Source organism: Poecile atricapillus, chromosome 1, assembly GCF_030490865.1.
Source record: "Poecile atricapillus isolate bPoeAtr1 chromosome 1, bPoeAtr1.hap1, whole genome shotgun sequence".
In the NCBI taxonomy this organism is placed as follows: domain Eukaryota; kingdom Metazoa; phylum Chordata; class Aves; order Passeriformes; family Paridae; genus Poecile; species Poecile atricapillus.
In genome coordinates, this window is record NC_081249.1 from 82,055,828 (window position 1) to 82,074,649 (window position 18,822).

Consider the following 18,822-nt stretch of genomic DNA (forward strand, 5'->3'; position numbering starts at 1 on the left):
AGTCATGTTCCAGTTCCAGAAGTGATGCAAGGAGCACTTTAAAATGCATTTATAGAGCAGCTTGGCAGGGATGAAGAGTACCTGCCCAGCTTTGATCTTTTTGGAAACCAGGCTCAGTAACCCACGGGTGTTTTACTGGGCAGTCTCCTTCTTCCTTGTTTAAGCTGATCAAAGAGCTCTGCCCTATTTGTTACCAATTATATGCTGTCAGGTCCAGCTTCAGAGAGCAAGAGCTACTACAGATTAAATACAAATGGTACTAATTTTTAACTTGAGCGTTACCTGCCACAGAACACCCTGAGCCCAGCTCTAAAGAACCACCTAAGAGCTGTGCAGAATCAGCTGTCTTGGAGTTGGGTGCTCTTCACAAGCTCAAATGAAGCTGTATTTGGCAATTTGGGGCATGCTCAAGAAGAAAGATACAGCAGAAGCCACCAAGTCCCACACATTTCCAAATCCTTCGGATTACAACATGAGCAGAGACTGAAATGGACCAGAGCAGAGCAGCAGATGACGTGTTCCCCAACATCTCACACTTACAGAAGCTCTTTGCTAAATGTTACCTAAATGACAAAGCAGCTTCATACCACAACTTCTACATCTTCCTTTTACCACTAGTCATAAAAATGACCTAAAAATAGCAAGAAAATATTAAAAATGGCCATATGACAAACCAATCCCCCCTCTCTCTGACACAGAGTCTACTCCCCGTTACATATCAAAGGCACAACATTATACAGCCCAAAGAAAATCTTTCCAGAAAGCAAAAAAAAATTTCAAAATGCCTCTTTTTTTTTTTAATTGCTATTTTTTTTTTAAAGAAGTACTTACTGGCAGCTTTTTATGTCAATACAAAAGCTCTGTTATAATCTTCAGTACAAGCCCAATAATATTAAATTGATATTAAACTCTAAACTGCAGCATATCACAGCCATGTAATCGCCAGGAGATATTTATCCAGATTAGCTAAACTGAACTCAAACTCCTAAATATAATCATTTATGTGCGCATTCACTATCTTCTGCTTTCGCTCCCATGCCAACGTGTAAATTTGCAATGCATTGTATGGCACTAGAGGTGGAGTAACATCACAAACTCTGGGGTGCTTCCACTTCAGTGCTTCTGTAAACAGTTACATGTACCAGAGTTTGGGATTAAGGGTACAAAGCATCAGGTAAGTAAAATGACTCTACAGCCCTGAACCTAAAAGCTACCCTAGCAGAGGGACCGGATGCCAAGAAGAGAGCATCAAGAGCATCTTTGAAAGCAGTTCCACAAGGTAAGAGCTGGATGGGGCAGACATGGAAGGACGCCACTTGCAACCCATTGCTATTCCCACTTACCATCAAATAAACCCCCTACAACAGATTTATTCTCCTGCCTTCCAACAAGAGCTTTGTTTTTCAGCTGGACACATTGCAGCCTGCCAGTCCAGACTGCGCTTCCTGTGAACCCTTATACACCATCCATGCACACACAAGACTTTGGTCATGTCTGGTGCACTTTTGCCAAGTCCACCGATAATCTTTCCCAAGGCTAACATTTTACATCAGGACATGACTAATTAGAGGAGGAATGGTTAATTTATTTCTTTATTTTTATTTCTGGAAAGTCTTTTCATCCTTTGCTGGATATCAAAGAAGCACACAGTCCTTTCCCACTATGTTCAGGCCTAGAAAAAGAGGTAATGAGATTTTTTTATTTTTATGAACAGTGCTTATTAGTGTTTTTTCCTAGCCAGTCTAAGTTACACATTCAGAAAGAAGACAGTAATGTGGTAAGACTATATTTGGCCTATGGAATATTTGTTGAACTGCTAGCACCAAAGGGAGCAACTGGGTCATATCCATGTCTTCTTTAATCTTGAAAATGCTGCTATATGTAACTTTTTCATTTATTCCACATTCATGAAAGTGCCTGTAGATGAGAGACATAACACTACTTCAAACACCAGAGTCCTCCATGAAGACACAGGGTCAGACATTATGTACACGTCCTCTGAGCTCACTCACTGACAGCCCAGATTGCCAGAGTAGTCCAAAGTCAGCATTCATTGTTGCACTTCTTCTTGCTTTGTTTTATTTTAAAAAGGATCAAACACATTGTTCTGTAAGAGAGATTTTGATCTCTTCAGTATCTTCAAGAAAGGCTGGTCTACTCTCCCACAGAAGGAAACAAAACAGCTCATGTTCTGCATTACATGAAGCACTTGTGCAACTCTTCCTTTTCTGACCTGCTCCACAGACTGCAAGAAAAAATGAAATTTAAACCCTGTTGTATTCTGCTACATTGCCATGCAGCTGGAGCCATCAGCCTGCCATGTTTCCAGGACAGTAACCTGACTGAGTAAGCCAGATGGGTCAGATTGGCAGGAATTCCTTCAAGTAGATAAATCCCAGCATACAAAAGAAAAATCCACTTGGCCCATGGCAAAAGGGGCAATCACATGCCAGCTCTTTAATTAAAATTACAGCAAGTCAAATAGCTGATACTTTTCCCCTCTCCTGGTAAGGGGGATGAGACATTGTTCACAAGGGTATTCTGTCGTGCCTCACTGATCAACCGGCAGGCCAAGTCCAGGAAGAGTTTTTCCACGTTATCCGATTCTTTTGCTGATGTTTCCAGATAGTACATGTCCTGTGCTTCAGAAAACTCTGCAGCTCTTTGCTGGGAGACTTCCCTCTTATCAGCTAAATCAATCTTATTACCTGCATTGATAAAATATTTTAGAAAATGTGTTAATTTGATTTCAAAACCAAGAGAAACTGAGGTCTATAAAGGATAAATAAGAGTTTGGTTTGATATATGTACGGACAGTAGTTTGGATATGTAACTCCTAATGTTTGCTCTCCCCTCCAAATAATGGATTCCCTGAAACATCAGAGTCCATTTAATATCAGCTCTTGTAATGAAATATGCCCTGTGAACATCCAAGCCAGTTTGCTTTAATTTAGCGCCAGGGCATCTGTTTGCTGCTATCAACCAACATTAAAGGATTTCCATGCTAACATCTATTGAAAATTCTCCTTTGCTTGCTCTGAGGAGCACTTAAAATGTCAATTATAGAATATGAGACACTAAATGTGATATTCATCATGTTGTTACAAGCTTTTTTAAAAGCCTGGCATGGAAAGAAGGTTCCCTATTTCAATATTCCAGTATAGGATTTGGCTGTGGAGGCTGGAAGAGGGATGGGCTTTGGGGGGCACTTGCAGAGTGAGGTGGGGTGAGAAACCAACCTTTTGGTTCAGAAATCTGTCTAGCAGAGAGTTGATTAAAGCCTAAAGCAAGCATCTGATATGATTATACACTATTGCTGGCCCTTTAACTTCAAACATGAGGTTTCTGCCATAAATTAATCTTACAATGAAGGTAACAGACCAGGACTGGCAATGCCAGGTCACTCTGTTCACAGACTCAGCAGGTTCAGGAGAAAACTTCTCTTGGCCCCACTCCTACCAGCAATTTTGTGAGAGCTTGTGGGAAGAAAAGGCAGTGTTTCCATCAGCAAGCCTTCTCTCGTTGCCTTCCCCTCATCCAAGATCTCCTTTCCCAACAAAGCAGCGTCTTAGACCCACTGAATGCACTGAAGTTACCCTTCTAAACAGATTATCACCCAACACAAGTGATTTTTTGGGTGTCACCATCTTCAAAGGGTGTGTCACGACTAAAATACAATTTATATGTTGTGCTGTAGATGCTAGCAATTAACTTAATGTTCACTGGAAGAATTAATGTACATTTGTAAGTCATTTATCAATTATTTCTGCACCATTTGTACCCAGGCCATAATCATGGAGTTTCTTGTATGGAAGCTCTATAAAACTCATAGCTCACTTGAAGTAGTACTGGGGCAAACTAAAAAGATTTTTTTTTTTTTCCTTTAAAATACACTTTTAGACACCTCTTACAATGACCTAGATTTTCTCATTTAAATAGCAAACTATTAAAGGTGACATTGTAGCATGAAACTTCTTAGTTTTCTCAAGTTATTTTTCCACTGTTCTTTATATATTCTTGGACCTCTAAAAGCCAAGTCCCAACTATCAGGTGCTGAAAGCAGAGCATGGAAAAGCACTGGTAGGCAAAATAACCTTCCCCTTGCTTCTAGCAGACAGATGGCCTGAGGTCTGTTTTGCCTTGAGTTGAAGCTCTACAGATTAATATAACATTCGGTTGTTTATTTTTAGCCTCCCTAAAATCCATGCAAGAACACCCAGTTTTCCAGCTCTGCCCCACCTATGAACGCTACGATCCACACAACCATCAGGTCCTGATTTGGCTCCCAGATCCTGAGCATTTAAGACAGGACTGGTTGTCCCACACCTATGGAGTATAGCAAGCTGCAGACATCACCAGCTCGAGCAGGCCCTCACTCATTTGTGGAGATCTGAGCCTGGAGTCACAAGGGGAACTGCTCTGTTCCTAGCTCGGTGGTAGCTGCACCATCAGCACTTCAGTCCCTCATGGACCGAGTGGTGGGAAGCATCCCCCTCTGCACACAGGACCCAAGACAGGACCACACTTCAGGAGGTGTCCGTGGCATCCTGAACACCACTTTGAGCATCCTGGGGCTATTTGGCACAAGGGATGGTCCGAGCACCGGGGTCAAGGCGTGCACAGCTCGCCCCCCGAGGCGGCAGCCAGCAGCCAGGGGACACGGTCACTTACCCACGAGCACGGTGATGACCTTGTTGCTGGCGTACTGCTCGATCTCCCGCAGCCACTCGGGCAGGCACCGGAAGGACTCCTCACAGGTGATGTCATAGGTCAGGATCAGTGCGTTGGCGCTGCGATAGTAGCTCTGCGTGATGGATCGGAACCGCTCCTGGCCTGCCGTGTCCCAGATCTGCAGCTTTTGCCATAGCAAGGAAGGGTGGGGAAAGGCAGAAAAGAAAAAAAAAAAATGTTATTTATTTTTTTTTCATTTGATAGCAGCACCATTTTGACCTAAAAGCATCCCCTTCAGGGTAAAACCAATGCTGGGAAAGCACTTTGCTCTTCTCCCTTTGGCTTCCCCTCCCCCAGCATTATTTGTTTCTGTTCCTGCACTTGTGGATTGAAATGCAAGACACAAAGTCAGCTGGCACTGTGGCCAGGTCTATCAGCTTCCCTGCATCTCTCTGCAGCAGGCAGAACTCCCAGCCTGGAAGGGCTAGGGGGAGAAAGTCACATCTCCCATCCCTGAAGTCTAACAACTTCCATTCCCAAGAAGGAATAAGAATGCCTCTCCTCTAGATCATGGAGCTGGTTGCAGTTATCCAGAGACAGTGCAGTGATGGGTGGAGAGCACAGGATTGAACAAGGAGCTCAGTTGAAGGCTTATCTAAGGTTTGGAATGCATTTCCTCTCTACAGCTTCAGCCATATCATCCAGCTGCTCACTGTTCACCTTCCCAGCACGTAGAACTGGCTACATCACAGAATCCTAAAATGGTTTGAGTTGGAAGGGCCCATCTAGTTCCAACCCCCTGCCATGGGCAGGGACACCTTCCACCAGACCAGGTTGCTCAAAGCCCTTCCCAGCCTGACCTTGAACACCTCCAGGGATCCACAACCTCCCTGGACAGTCTGCTCCTGTCTCACCACCATGAAAGAACTCATGAATGTTTGCCAAACCCTCTGGATCCACGAAAACAACATACATTTCCCAATACAAACTACACTTATGTTGGCTTTATATTTTGACCATCTGATAGTTTTTAGTGGATCATCAAAACCTCAATTCTTCAAAAAAGAAGTCAAAGAAAAACATCCACCATTAACATAATTTCAAGATAAAAGAGTATTTCTCCACTTCAGCTTTTATTTTTTTAAAGCGCCTCTCCCTGGAATTAAATATGTGGAAGAATGTTTTCCAGCCAAAATCCTGTGTACTTTGGGAAGAAAAAGGTAAAGTATTTGAGATTTTTTCCATATATTCAGCAGCCTGTATGGAGAAAACCTTACTTCTGCCCAGTTCAAAAGTTGTGCTACACCAGCCACTCATCATAAATATATTAGTTTGAAATGTAGCAGCTTTTAGATGTGAGGTATAATTTTGGGGAAAATAAAAAAAGCAAATACTTTTTTTTTTTTTTTTTTCAGAGAAAGTAATTGTGGCTGGCTCATAGCTCCTGGACACCTTCGTGCCTAAATCTCTTGGCATAGTTGTACCTAAAAGGCTGAACCTGGTATCTGTAAAGTGACACACAAAACCATAAGTGAAATTACTTGTACATGAAAACCAGATAATGAATGAGCCCTTGTTAAAACAAACCAGCCTCCAAACTCTGGCACATGGAAAGACACAGATAATTCTGTTGTTACTCAGCTGTTTCTCAGGAAAAACATTTAATCACTGTCTACTGGCTATATACTCCAGCTTATATATGTTCTGCCTTTATTGAGAAGATCTCTAAATTGATAAAAGCTTGATGTGAATATGTTCTTCCACTGCTTTAATCTAACAAACACTGAAAGCAGAAGAGAATGTGCTGGGGAGAGCAGACATGAGTCTACCTGTGAGCTGGGTACAGAAGGCAGGGAAGAGCCCCCAGTCTTACAGCCACTGATAAATTCTTCCTGCACCCAAAATGCACATCTCACATTTTCCCTCACTGGTAATTTCTGTCAAATAAAGTATTTCACTGCAAGTATTTTATTTGTACAGTTTTCTTTCCCCCTCCCCCCAGAATAACCAAAGGATGGTGTCTGACTCAGTCTGCAGAAAACCTAGATGCTTATTTTTTTGGTGTGAGCTGATGCTTCCCACCCTCCAACATCTGCACACACATTTAGCTTCCCACCAAGCCCATATAGCACAGTCCTCTGCTCGCAGCACTGAGGGTGCTTAGCTTTGACCAGCACAGTAACTGCTATCTGCTTTGCTTCAATTTCTGGGCCCTCTTGGTACAAGTGCTGCACGTGTTTTTGGAGTTTACTGGAAGAAGCCAGGCAGATCAAAATCCCCTCACAACTGCACAGTGCTCTCTCAGCTCATTGGGCAGTGAGCTTTGGTAGCTGCTCATATCTGGAAAAGCTTGCACACAGCTTTCATACTAGTGAGTCCCTCTCCACTGACTTTATAATGCTATTTTGAAAGGTGCAAAGTATTTTTCCCCAGAAATCCATAATTTATTTTCAAGTCTGAAAACTCTTTTGGCAAATAGCTCTGCTTCCTCATTCTGGATCCCAGCAGACATTCAGGGGAAGCTGTCCAGCACAGAGGCAAGAGAGTCATGGCTTAGGCACTGCTAAATGAGCTAATAGCCAGAGCAGCTCTGTTCTCTGACTCATTCCTGATTTCCCCTCTCATTTAATGTTTATTCTCACAAGTTATACTCAAAAAGTTTCAGCTACAAGACCACTGAAAGAAATCTGTTTGCCCTCCAGACTCCAGAAGGCTCATTCCAATGCCCAAATCTATCATACTAAGCTCCCATCAAGGCTCATCAATGTCTCTGAAACTGAGCTCCAGCAACTTCAGTTTACTGCACTGGTGGGGGTGGAGAGGACTTTAAAACCCAGTACTGGTCATGTGAAGTATAGCAGATACACCAGCTAGCACCTGCTAAGGCTCTGTGACACACAATCCTGCCCCAAGGTGATTCAGAGAGGACACTTGTGCATTCATCAGACATTTGCAGGTCAGCAGAGACTTCATTTAGCTTGTAGAGCTTCCCTGAACCATCCTTGCCCCTGAGGCAGCTCATACTGGCACAACTGCTTCCAATATTCTCTTAAGAACTTTGCACCCTCAGCCCTAATAGAATTATATCACAGGAGCAACACTTGAAACACAGACAAATCCTAAGGGTAAGTTCATCAGTACAAGCCCCAGACCTCACACACAAGTGATGTTCTAAAGGCTCCAGCAGAATTTGACAGAGAACCAAATTCTTGAAAAGGAGAGGTACGTGAAGTGGATGGGATTCATGTCCCTCGGGACTGCTTTTCTCCCTCTAATGACCAGGACAGTCTTGAGGCTGCTGATTTAAACTACATATACGAGAAAGAACAAATTCCACCTCCAATACACTGATTACACCATTTACCAGCTCAGATCCTCTGAGTTGCTGCAGTGGAGCTGCTTTTGGCTGAGAGAAACATCTCTCCTGTCAGAGGAGCTTGGGACAAGCAGCATTCATGTCCTGGCCAGCCCTGCTAATGAGCATCACAACCAGAAAGCTGAGCACCAGCACCACCTGATCCTGATCAGCACATGTGATCCTCACTGCATCCCTGCCTGCTGCACTGGCCCATGTGCACAGCCACCTGCTAAGTATAAACTTGGGCTTTATCAAGTGAGCGATTTTCTACCTCTTGTCTTTCAGCTGCTCAGGTGGGAAGGTCTCCTGATGAAGCACCACCACTTCCCATAGGTTTGGAAGCTCCTCACACAGCAGAGTCACAGCTTGCTGACATGACCATGGTTCTTAAAATGCATCCTAAACTCAGCAATACAACACCCCGTTTTCTTCTTAAAACCCCTCTGTGGTGCTGTGGTCCAGGTTAAAAAAAAACCTCAGGGCTGAAAATCTGCCCAAGTCCACTGTTTCCATCCCATCACTTAAGCTTAATAACAGGTTTCAGTGTCACACCCAGCCACTGCCACACCGGTGCCACTCTTGCATTTGCTCACTATTTGGTTTGATAAAGACTGCAAGGGGAAACTTCTGGTTTTCACTTTGGTGCCCCTGAATTTTTTGCAGGCAGAGTAAATCCAGGAGCAGCTCAGGGACCATAGACACCTTGATATTAGAGGCTCAAATAACTGTACTTTTTTTCTCATCTCAGATACCACAGCAGCTGAAGTGAAACCCCTACTAATGAACAAAGTGGTAGCAACCAGCATTTCTGGGCTCTGGAACCCAACCGTGGACCCCATTAAAGCATGAGATTGGTCTTCAATTGGACACCAACTTCATGTTTGTGTGTTTTGGCACAGACAAAGTAGTTCTTTGCCAAGCGATGCTCAGGATCAGTTTGGGAGTCAGCTCAGGACAAGGACAAGTTTCCCAAAAGTGTCCCACACTGTTTTAGAGGGTGAAAGAGTTAAAAATATGGAGAATTTTTCCCTTTACAGTTCAACCTGTTGGCTGAAACACAAGTACTGTGATCAGCTCTGCTTCTCCCAAATCCATAACTTGGCAGAAGTGGAAGATGAGCCTTCATTGTGCAGAACCACACAAGTCCAGATATCTACTCTCCCCAATGGCCATCTTGGAGCTCACAGGAAACCTTCCTCAAGCACATCCCAGTGGGAATGCAACAAATTTCTGCATACCAGAAACAGTGAGCAGAGGCTGCACTGAATCTCTTGTTTGGACTTCCTCAATCCAAGCCTGTCTCCTAAGCAAGGACAACAGTTTTGCAAGGTCTCCCTTTTCCATTTTCTCCCCTCCAGTAGGGTCACTTTTATAATCCTGATAGTAATGATGGAGAGGGGCACACAGATTGTTATACCCTGCATTGCCCAAGTCATGCCAGACAGCCCTGACCTTCCTTAAATGTCTTCCAAGCAGTGGAAGGGCTTCAGAAAGAAACCTCATCTATGGTACTGCCACATGAATTTACACTTTAAATGATCAGGCTCCTACCTTTACTTTTTCACCGTTTATCTCCACAGTTTTAATCATAAAGTCAACCCCAATCGTGGCTCCTTGCCCTGGTGGGAAAAGCCCCTGGAAGAAAAACAAAAGTTTAATCAAACTTATTTCTACAAGACAAAAGTCTCACTGGGTGCCAGTCCTCACCGTTTTCCATCTTCCAAACTATTCATCTGTTGTCCCCTTCCCGTGACACTTACTTCCATCACATTTAGAGTGTCACATTTCCCCAGCATGAAGGTTACCATAAATTCAACCCTGTTATGTTTTCCCGGCCTTAAACATCCCCAGTTACGCAGCAAGTTTTTGACTTCAGAGGTAGAAACACAGGAAAAGAAAAGGAGGAAAAAAGAGAGGGGGAAAGCCCTTCTGTACAGTTGGGAGAAGCAGGGGAAGGGTGAGGACCTTCTGTCCTACTTCCCAATGCAGTGAAAGATGTGTGAACATCTGTGTGGGATGAGATGCATTTGCAACCTTTTACAACCTCACACCTTCCCTTTTGCCTCCACAGCACCCCATGGCACTGACAGGCATTTCTGGCAGCTCTCAACAATGGGCTTGCACCTCTGCACAGCATTCCAGGAGCAAAGCACAGAGCCAGCCATCACCAGTGCCACAGCAATGGCAAGGGACAGCGCAATGCTGGCGGTATTTGATTGCAGCACCATCAGAAAGGAGCAGCAGCAAACTAAATGAAAGCTTTTTGATTTCTGGTCTACCAAGTCACACTGATTTTGGGCACGTCCATCCCCTACAGCAGCTGTGCTGCCAAAGAACAAGCAGCAGAAGTTGCCAAAGATTTTTGCTGCTAACCTTTTGGGTATGACTAGCTTTATTGCCACTGTCTGCCACATGTTTTTGGAGAGCATCTAAAATCACTATAGCTTCAAAACTAAAATTCACAGTGAAAGTAAAATTGCTGACAATTCCTAGTGGAGAGTGCAACCAAAATCTCCCAACTTGTGCTTTATGATGCATCATGAAAAGTCTTCCCTTGCCCTGGATCACAGAGGCTATTCTGCCACAAAAATAGACATTGAACTGACAGCTCAGAACCCAGATTATTCATTTACTGATGACAAATAACAGGGAGTGCTTTGTGCAGCAAAGGTTGGGGAGGAGACCAGGAGATGTGTTAGTCTTATAACTGATCCAGAACACCATGAAAACAGGAGGAATTGTCCTGGTGGCTTTCAAAGGGGACATTCCACCTTCAGAGAAGAATGAGGTTTCCCCAACACAAACTCCAGAACAGGGCCAGGTGCAGCATTAGATACAGATATGCTGCTTGTGCCGGTACGTCCCTGTATGTGGGACACCCCTGTATGTGTACAAAGGTGTGAACAGCAAAATGCTTTGGAGCTGTGACACTGGCACAGCCCTCAGTGCACAGCCACAGGCTCCACGCTCCCATACCAGGGCTGTCCCCATCCCAACATTCCACAATCCTGGAGGTGGCCAGCCTTACCTGAGTGAAGCGACGGACTAAGCAGGTCTTCCCCACCCCGGCGTTGCCGATTAAAACAATTTTGAAGAGGAAATCATAATCTTCCATACTCATTTACGCAGCTGCAGGAGAGACAGAGAGCACAACACTGTGTGAACCAAGTCACTGGGGACATGCCCTTTTATCCCTGCTGAATGTTATTACTCCAAATATTCAGAACAAAGGTCTCTTGGCACACACATGGCTCCTCAGATAAGGGAGAAGAGTACTTCTCCCTCTGAGCTGGGGCATCCACGTTGTCAAAGTCAGCTCTGAAACTTTGGCCCCATTTTGGTTCTCATGCGGTCTCACCTGGCTGCCCACAAGTTAGAGATGCTGGTTATCAGCTTTCCAAGCAGTGCTCCACAAACCTGAGACTCATTCCTAGATGTACCCAAATGTTTGTTTTGCTTTTAACTTACATCAGCTGCAAAGGACAGCATGGACATTGCCACATTGTCTGAGGGGATCATGTAACTGACCCCTGTCAGGGAAATATTTCAAACCCCACCATGAGCTCCTCCAGGAGTGCACTGGGTGTGCACAGAGCAGGGCTTGGGTACACATCAGGGCAGAACAGGTAGGGGACTTCATTTTAAAACAAGAGCACCACTGCTTGCCTTACAAACAGAAAGAGCTCACATACTAAAAGTGAAAAGTGGGGTAATAGTTTAGCTGAAATACGAGAGATGTTTAGAAGAGAAAAAATAATAGATGCTATTAGAAATATTACTACAGTGATAATTTTTTTAAGTTTTGTAAGGAATCTTTATATTGCTCAAATGGGAAGTGAACAGAGATGAGCTTAGGAATTATCCAGCACACTATGCCCTAAACCCAAGCTCCTGGGCAGGAAGAAGAGACGTATTTCAGCAATGTCACAGGAGATGGGCAGGGTTGCCTACATGGGGGAAGAGCCACACGGCTTCCTACACCTCTCACAGCACAGTAAGGACCACACACACAACTCAGAGCTGAGCTGCTGACAAATGCATTTGCTGCAGCTGATCAACTCATGAGGGATGAGCATCTACACCTCCATCTCCAGTGCTCCCAAGGGTGCTGCCAACACTGGGCCCAGAAAAGGGGTCTGTAACCTCCAAGGAAAGCAACAACAGCCAGAAGAGATTCAGCTAGAGATTTTAGGCAGAAAGAAAAACCCAAAGACAAGGAAGCAAAGGACAGTGTGCAAATCCAGCTGTGTCCAGGAGGATCCAGGTATTACACGCAGCATCAAAGACCCATCCTCAAGATATCAAAAAAGAGACAGATTTACACACCATCAATTCAGATACCGTGTAAGGCAAAACCAAAACATCAGTACCTAACTCACCAGCACCTACAGATTAGGTAAAGAATGAGGTGATAGAATCAAAGATGGTAAGTGTAGCAGAAGTATGGGGCAGATGGATGGGGAATAGGGGGAAAAAGGTATTATGAAAATGCTATCCTCAGTAAATCCCCAGATTGCTTAGAGGATTTTTACAGAGCTGACAAAGGGAGCAAATGCAGGCTGGGTGAAATCAGCTTCTTATGCTCAGTCCAAAGTCAGTGCTGTCTCCCACTGCCTCCAAAGATCCTTCCTTTGGAGGGTCCATTGCAACACCCACCAGAAGGCTCCAGCTACAGACTCCAGTCCCACCAAACAGCTGTGACAGGTTTATAGTCAAACAATCAGAGGATACAAGATAAAGCTGAGACAGTCTGTTTCTGCCTGGCAGGGAACCTTGAAACAGCTCTCCAAGCACCACCAAGAGTCCGGTGGACCTGAGGGCAAAAGAGGTTGAAGACTGACTCAGCTGCTTCACATCTATGTGACCTTTCCAACAGCCTAAAAAAAGGGTAACCACACCAATTAGTGACTAATGAGCTACATCACATCAGCAGACGGTTAGTAGGAACACAGCTGAGTCACTGCATAGACGTGTCACTTCACCCGGGTCAGGGACACAGTGCAGCACAGTGCCACCAAAGAGTAGCAGCTGGAGGTGTTCTGAGGATGCTCTGACTTCACTTTGCTCCAACACACAAGTCCTTGCAGACCCTTCCTCTCTTAGCAGAATGAAAGAGTGGGACCTTAAAAACAGCCCAAAAAAAGAGCCCTTTTTTATTTTCTGGGGTTTTTACTTTGTGTCATTATTTCATATCTCTGTGACTGGCTTTCCCAGGGTGGGACTGGACAACAAAAGCAGTATTAAACACACATTGACAGTGCTCCTAAATGAAGATTAAATGTTAACCTAAGGTTTCATGGTTTCACACTAGCTTCTGCCATGTAGAAAAACGTGACCATCCACCAAAAGCTGTTTCAAGACTAATGATACTCACGCAGCACTGCATAATTATTTCTGGGATTCTTCATACCCCAGAGGGTATGCTCCACCCAGAGAGATTTCAGTTCCATTACTTGCACCCTAAACAATCCAAAATTTAAATTTATCTTCTTAGGAAGCTTAAAAATAAACTCTCTGCAGATCTTTGAGGTCAGAAATGCTAAATGGCTCAGACATACCCTAGAGTTATGTCTGATCTCCTTCATTAGGCTCTAGGACTAATCATATGTGATAATGACCCCAAACGGGAATGGAAAGACGAGCCAAGACCATAAAACAAACCCTGCAATGATGAGATTGAATGCCAGAACTGAAGAGATACAAGAAGTCAGGGCATGGGAAGGGAGAAGGCAAAGGAAGCAGCAAGGAAGAGTGAGCAGTGCTTTGTGAGGCACAGTGGGCAGGTGAAGCTGACTCTTGCTGCCCAATCACCCCAGCTGGGGTTCCTCCCTCATCTGGACACACAAACAGTGCACTGGCCACGTTATGAAATCCTCTCCTTCTGCACGCCAAGCCTTGCAGCCAAGTGACCTTTGCTGCTGACTCAGGCTCACACTACCCTCCCCTCTCCCCAGAGATGTGTCTCAACCTCTACCCCACTTACCACAGCTGGGGAATGTACATCTCAGCAATACAGCACGTTGAATTATATGCTTAAAAAAAACCAAAACAAATGCAGAGCACAACTTCTCTGCTTGTTTTTTTTGGTGTGGGTTTTTTCTTCCCCTCTCTTTTCTTGTGTTTGCAGGTGCAAGGCTCTGCCTCACCTCCCTGCAGTTGTTGAAAATGTTCAGGAGGCAGCTGCCTGTCCCACCCCTGGAGGAGACAAGACCCAGCAGTGAGGGCAGGAGATGGGATGCCAGCCCATGCCTCAGCCACCCCTCCCCACATTCATTTACATCACAAACACTACAGCACAGAGACATGCCCTGTCATGAGATGAAGCAGGAGTGGAGTCCAAGTCTGGCAGCAGGGCAGAAAATTTGGTTTCACAGCTGTTTTTCCCCCAGGCAGTTTATGCTGCTGGCATCCCAACCAGCCTCTGTGGGCTGCTCCTGCCAGCCTCACACAGGATCAGTTTTATTTCATTTGTGTCACTGCTCTGCTTCGCTCCATCACACGACCCCACACACGGTCACTCTGGACAGAACAAGAGGCCAGGAGGGATGAATCTAAGAAGGTGACCACCTGGAGAGGTGGTCCATCCATGGGAATGCAGCTGAAGGACAGCAGGACATGTTTTAGACTTAGCTAGTTTCCATGGATTCATAGAATCATTAAGGTTGGAAAAGATCTCCAAGATCATCAAGTTCAGCACTGCCAAGTCCGCCACTAAAGCATTTCCCTGACACATCTACACATTTTCCAAATGCTTTCAGGGATGTTGACTCCACCACTTCCCTAGGCAGCCTGTTCCAGTGCTTCATCGCCCTTTTAGTGAAGAACTTTTTCCTAATATCCAATCTAATTCTTCCCTGACGCAACTTGATGTTTCCTCTCATCCTATTGCTTTTCACAGGACAGAGGAGACTGACCCCTGCTTCACTACAGCCTCCTTTCAGGTAGTTGTAGAATGACAAGGTCCCCCTGAGCCTCCTTTTCTCCAGGCTCAACACCCTCTGCCACTCCTCATCAGACTTGTGCTCCAGACCCCTCATCAGCTCCATTGCCCTTCTCAGGACACACTCCAGAACCTCAGTGTTTCTCTGTTTGGGCAAGACAGTGTAATAAATGCTCTCAATAGTCTTCAGTTATTAATTCCAATTCAACCAAAAGACTGGCGAGAGCCACCCGAATCAAAAGCAGAGGGACCAGGGACTTTCACCTCTCCTCTCACCCAGGCTTATACAAACAAGTTCCTGCTCCCATGGAGACACCTGAAAAGGAAATGCAGAAGCTGTGGGCTGCTTTTCCCATGCTCATGTTCAGCTGCTGTTGACCAGCACCCCCAGGTCCTTTTCCACCAGGCAGCTTCCCAGACACTCTGCCCCCTGTCTTGATGCTGCCTAGGGTTGCTGTGATCCAAGTGCAGGACCCAGCACTTTGCCTTGTTGCCAGAGGTTCAGATCCAGCTTGGCCTCAGATCCAGCCTGCCCAGATCCCTCTGGAGAGCCTTCCTGCCATGCAGCAGATCAACATTCCCACTCCACTTGATGTGATCCACCTGACTGCCACCAGCCACCTGAGGGTGCCCTTGATCCCCTCTCCAGATCATTGATAAAGACATTAAGCAGGAGTGTCCCCAAAGCCGAGCCCTTGGGAACACCACTAGGGCCCGGCTGGATGCAACTGTATTCACCGCCTCTCTCTGGGCTCAGCCATCCGGACAGTTTCCTACCCTAGTAAAGAGCTGGACGAAAAACAGAACACAACAAACAACAAACTATCCACAGCTGCAAAGGTTTCTCTCCATTTAAGAATTAAGACCAAAACCATATCAAGACAGGAATGCTGATAATTTGCACCTCAGCTCTATCCCAAAAAACCCCATCAGTACCTAGTGCAACAATTAGACACAGAGAAGGATCTGCAGCCTTTTCACCTGCTGGATCTAACCAGTAGGCCAGGGCAGGTTTTGATGTATTTATGCAGCTCTTAATAAACAACTATTTTCTGGTTTTCATCATCCAACAGCTATAAACAAAAATAAATTTACCCAAACATCTCAAGTTCAAACAGCAGCATTTACGTATACAGATATTACAATGATTGCATACGCCATATGAGCCACAAAATTCAAAGCTAAGGCTAGTATTTCAAGCAGAAAATTATTCCTTGCAGGCCAGAAAATTGTAGGGAGTTCAGGTTTGGACATGCTGCTGCATTACGTAACTCAGGATAAAATAATTTCATTTCCAAAGCACCTGCCAACCCAAGCAGGCTCCTGCACTCAGCAAGCATGAGCCCAGCCCATGTCCCTCTGCAAATGAGCAAGCTGGACTTCCCTCTGCTTCCTTGCCCACTTTCCTCACTCCTCATCTCCACAGGATTTAATTTCACTTCCACTCACACATTTCCTCCATAGAAAAATTAAGAGGAACTTAATTCCCAAAAAAGTCTGGATCATGCTGATGGTGCTGATCATGCTCTGTGCTGATGGTGGCAAAACCCCAAGTTTGGGATGCATGCTCTTGGCATGGTGCAACACTAAAACTCCAGCAGTGTCTTTTCCAAAATCAAGGGAGAAAGATTTATTGTAGGCACTTGGGGTTGCAGAGCTTGACGTCTCTCAACTCCCACCACACTTGCCATTGCAGGTAAGCTAAATCCAGTTGCCTGTGGACTGGGAACCCTAAATATACCTCTTCAAGGAAGGGAGAAGCTCCCAACAGCGCTCAAATCCATCCAGCGCTTCCAGGAGGTATCAAGCAGCTATGCACACAGTGCAGGGAGGCATGGGCTTCCCCATGTATGGCAGGCCCAGCAACATTGGCTGATGAGCTGCTGATCACTCAAAAGTCTAGACACATTTTAAAAAGTGCACCTGAAAAAAAGTCCAGGTTATGAAAACCTCAGCCCTACCCTATATGCAGAGATTCACACCCCTCAATGCTTCACTCAGGATATTTCTCCTACAGCAACCAAGCAAGCTGACATGTATCAGATGTATGTTTTGTCCCATGGAAATATTTCTATAAATAAAAGGAAAGCTGAAGGGGTTTTGGATCAACGAACCATAGAGAGTACACAGGCCTTCCCCTTACCTCTTTTGCCACCATGGAAAATTTGCAGCTCACTGAACTGACTCAGGTCATGCTCACACAGCATGAGTTGGCCTCCAGGAGCTTGTGCAGGTCCTACAGAGGAACCCACTGACCAGCAATTACAGCTGCTTTGCCACAGAACAAGCAGGTAAATCCAGCACCAAAATCATCCCAAAGAAGAGCCTGGAGGCAGAGCTCCAGAGAACAGGATGCTCTGCTGTGGTGCTCCCACCTAACACAAGACACGGCTGGACATCAGAAGTAACTGCCTGCAGACTGCCCTCTCCATCTGCCTGCTTGGCTTAACACTAAAGGTTACAGATCTCACACTCAGGAACAATCTTTGGATTTCCACATATTCCAGGCATCCCCTGATGGTCAAAAGGCTTTGTGTCCAGGCTCTCCACTTCTGAGTGAAGTCTTCTGGGAGAGCTTTGCTACCACTGATGTCAAGAGCAGCATTAACACACACCATTAATCCTTTTTGGTTGGATGGTGGAAAAATGTGTTTGCGCTGGACACATCCTTGTGGATCTCAGTGCCACCAAAGACCCTTTGGGAGAGATCAGGCAACTCACAGCTTGCCTGGTGCAGTGTCCTCATCTGACTTTCTCACCTCCTGGAGGGAGAGGAGACTCAGAGACATTTGTGCATGTCAGCACTGGGAACGGCCACGGAAGTGCTGAATGTCCAAGTTATATTCCATCACACACATCTGAGGATTGAACTGTTAAACAGTAGTAATTCTCCTTGCACAGATAAACTGATCAGATTTCTGTTTAATGTAGGAATAATGAGGTACACGCAGTAGTTACAAAACGATAAATAGAAAATTAATTTATTTAGGATTAAAAAAACCCTGCTGACATGCACAGCCACAATGTCTTAATGGTGTCTGACCAAACCACACACTAGAACCCCCAGGATACACACCATCTTCAGAAGCATGACAACAGCCTGACACTCCATTTACTGGCAGAATCTGGGTTTTCACTGCAAAAAAAGTTGATGCAATATTAACACATGCTGTTGCAAACATCTTTTGAGACGCCTGGAGATGGGGATGATACTGCATGCTCAAAACAACACTTGGTTGGTCTTGGCTGCATTTTAGCACATCCTGCGACCACCAAGCTGTACACTCTGCAGCAACATGTTTTTGTGTGTTGAAGCAGTTACAGCCAGCACAGCAGACAGCCTGACTTCCAAGAAAAAACTGCATTGCCATAAATCCAGCCAAAAAAATGCTGTTTCATCCAATCAAAAACAACAGCCCCATCCCAAATGGGAAAAAAAAACCAAACAGAAAACAACTAAATTCTTTTTTAAACTGCAGCCAAGCGGTAACTGAAACATATCCTGCATGGAAAAGCCAGGAAAGCTTACTAAGTAGTCCAGCTCTCTAGCTGAAATAAAGCTCCACACCAAGACCTGACCCACTAAAATGGGGAAACCCATCAGCAACTTATGTGAGATTTTGTGTCTTTAGAAACCAGATGCAGGATGAAGGCCAGGTGTCTCCCATGAGGCTTCTGGGGACAGTGCAGCTCCAAACAGTGAGGTGCAGGCTGCCCACCTCACAAGGAGGCAAAGCCAGTGGAGAAAACAAATCCTTTGTTTAGAATAAAGGCTTGTACATGTCAAATACGTAAAAAGCAAAGGAGTCTCCCGATTAATGCATTAGTTTGCTGGGCTGGCAGGGGTCTGAGT

General features: G+C 45.1%; 1 protein-coding gene across 2 annotated transcripts in view; it reads right to left on the reverse strand.

Annotated features, from left to right (window-relative positions):
• Positions 1–1,564: 1,564 nt before the first annotated feature.
• Positions 1,565–18,822, reverse strand: part of RAB30 (RAB30, member RAS oncogene family) — a 48,986-nt gene continuing 31,728 nt past the window's right edge. The window contains exons 1-5 of one of the 2 annotated variants that reach the window (XM_058829053.1): positions 11,388–11,407; positions 11,058–11,158; positions 9,581–9,664; positions 4,672–4,855; positions 1,565–2,708 (exon numbers count right to left, since the gene is read on the reverse strand). In XM_058829053.1, coding sequence (XP_058685036.1) covers positions 2,458–2,708; positions 4,672–4,855; positions 9,581–9,664; positions 11,058–11,150 — 612 coding nt within the window. In that variant the 5' untranslated portion in view covers positions 11,151–11,158; positions 11,388–11,407 and the 3' untranslated portion in view covers positions 1,565–2,457. Of the gene's footprint in view, positions 2,709–4,671; positions 4,856–9,580; positions 9,665–11,057; positions 11,159–11,387; positions 11,408–18,822 lie in introns of those variants that run through there. The other variant, XM_058829052.1, reaches the window with a different exon arrangement.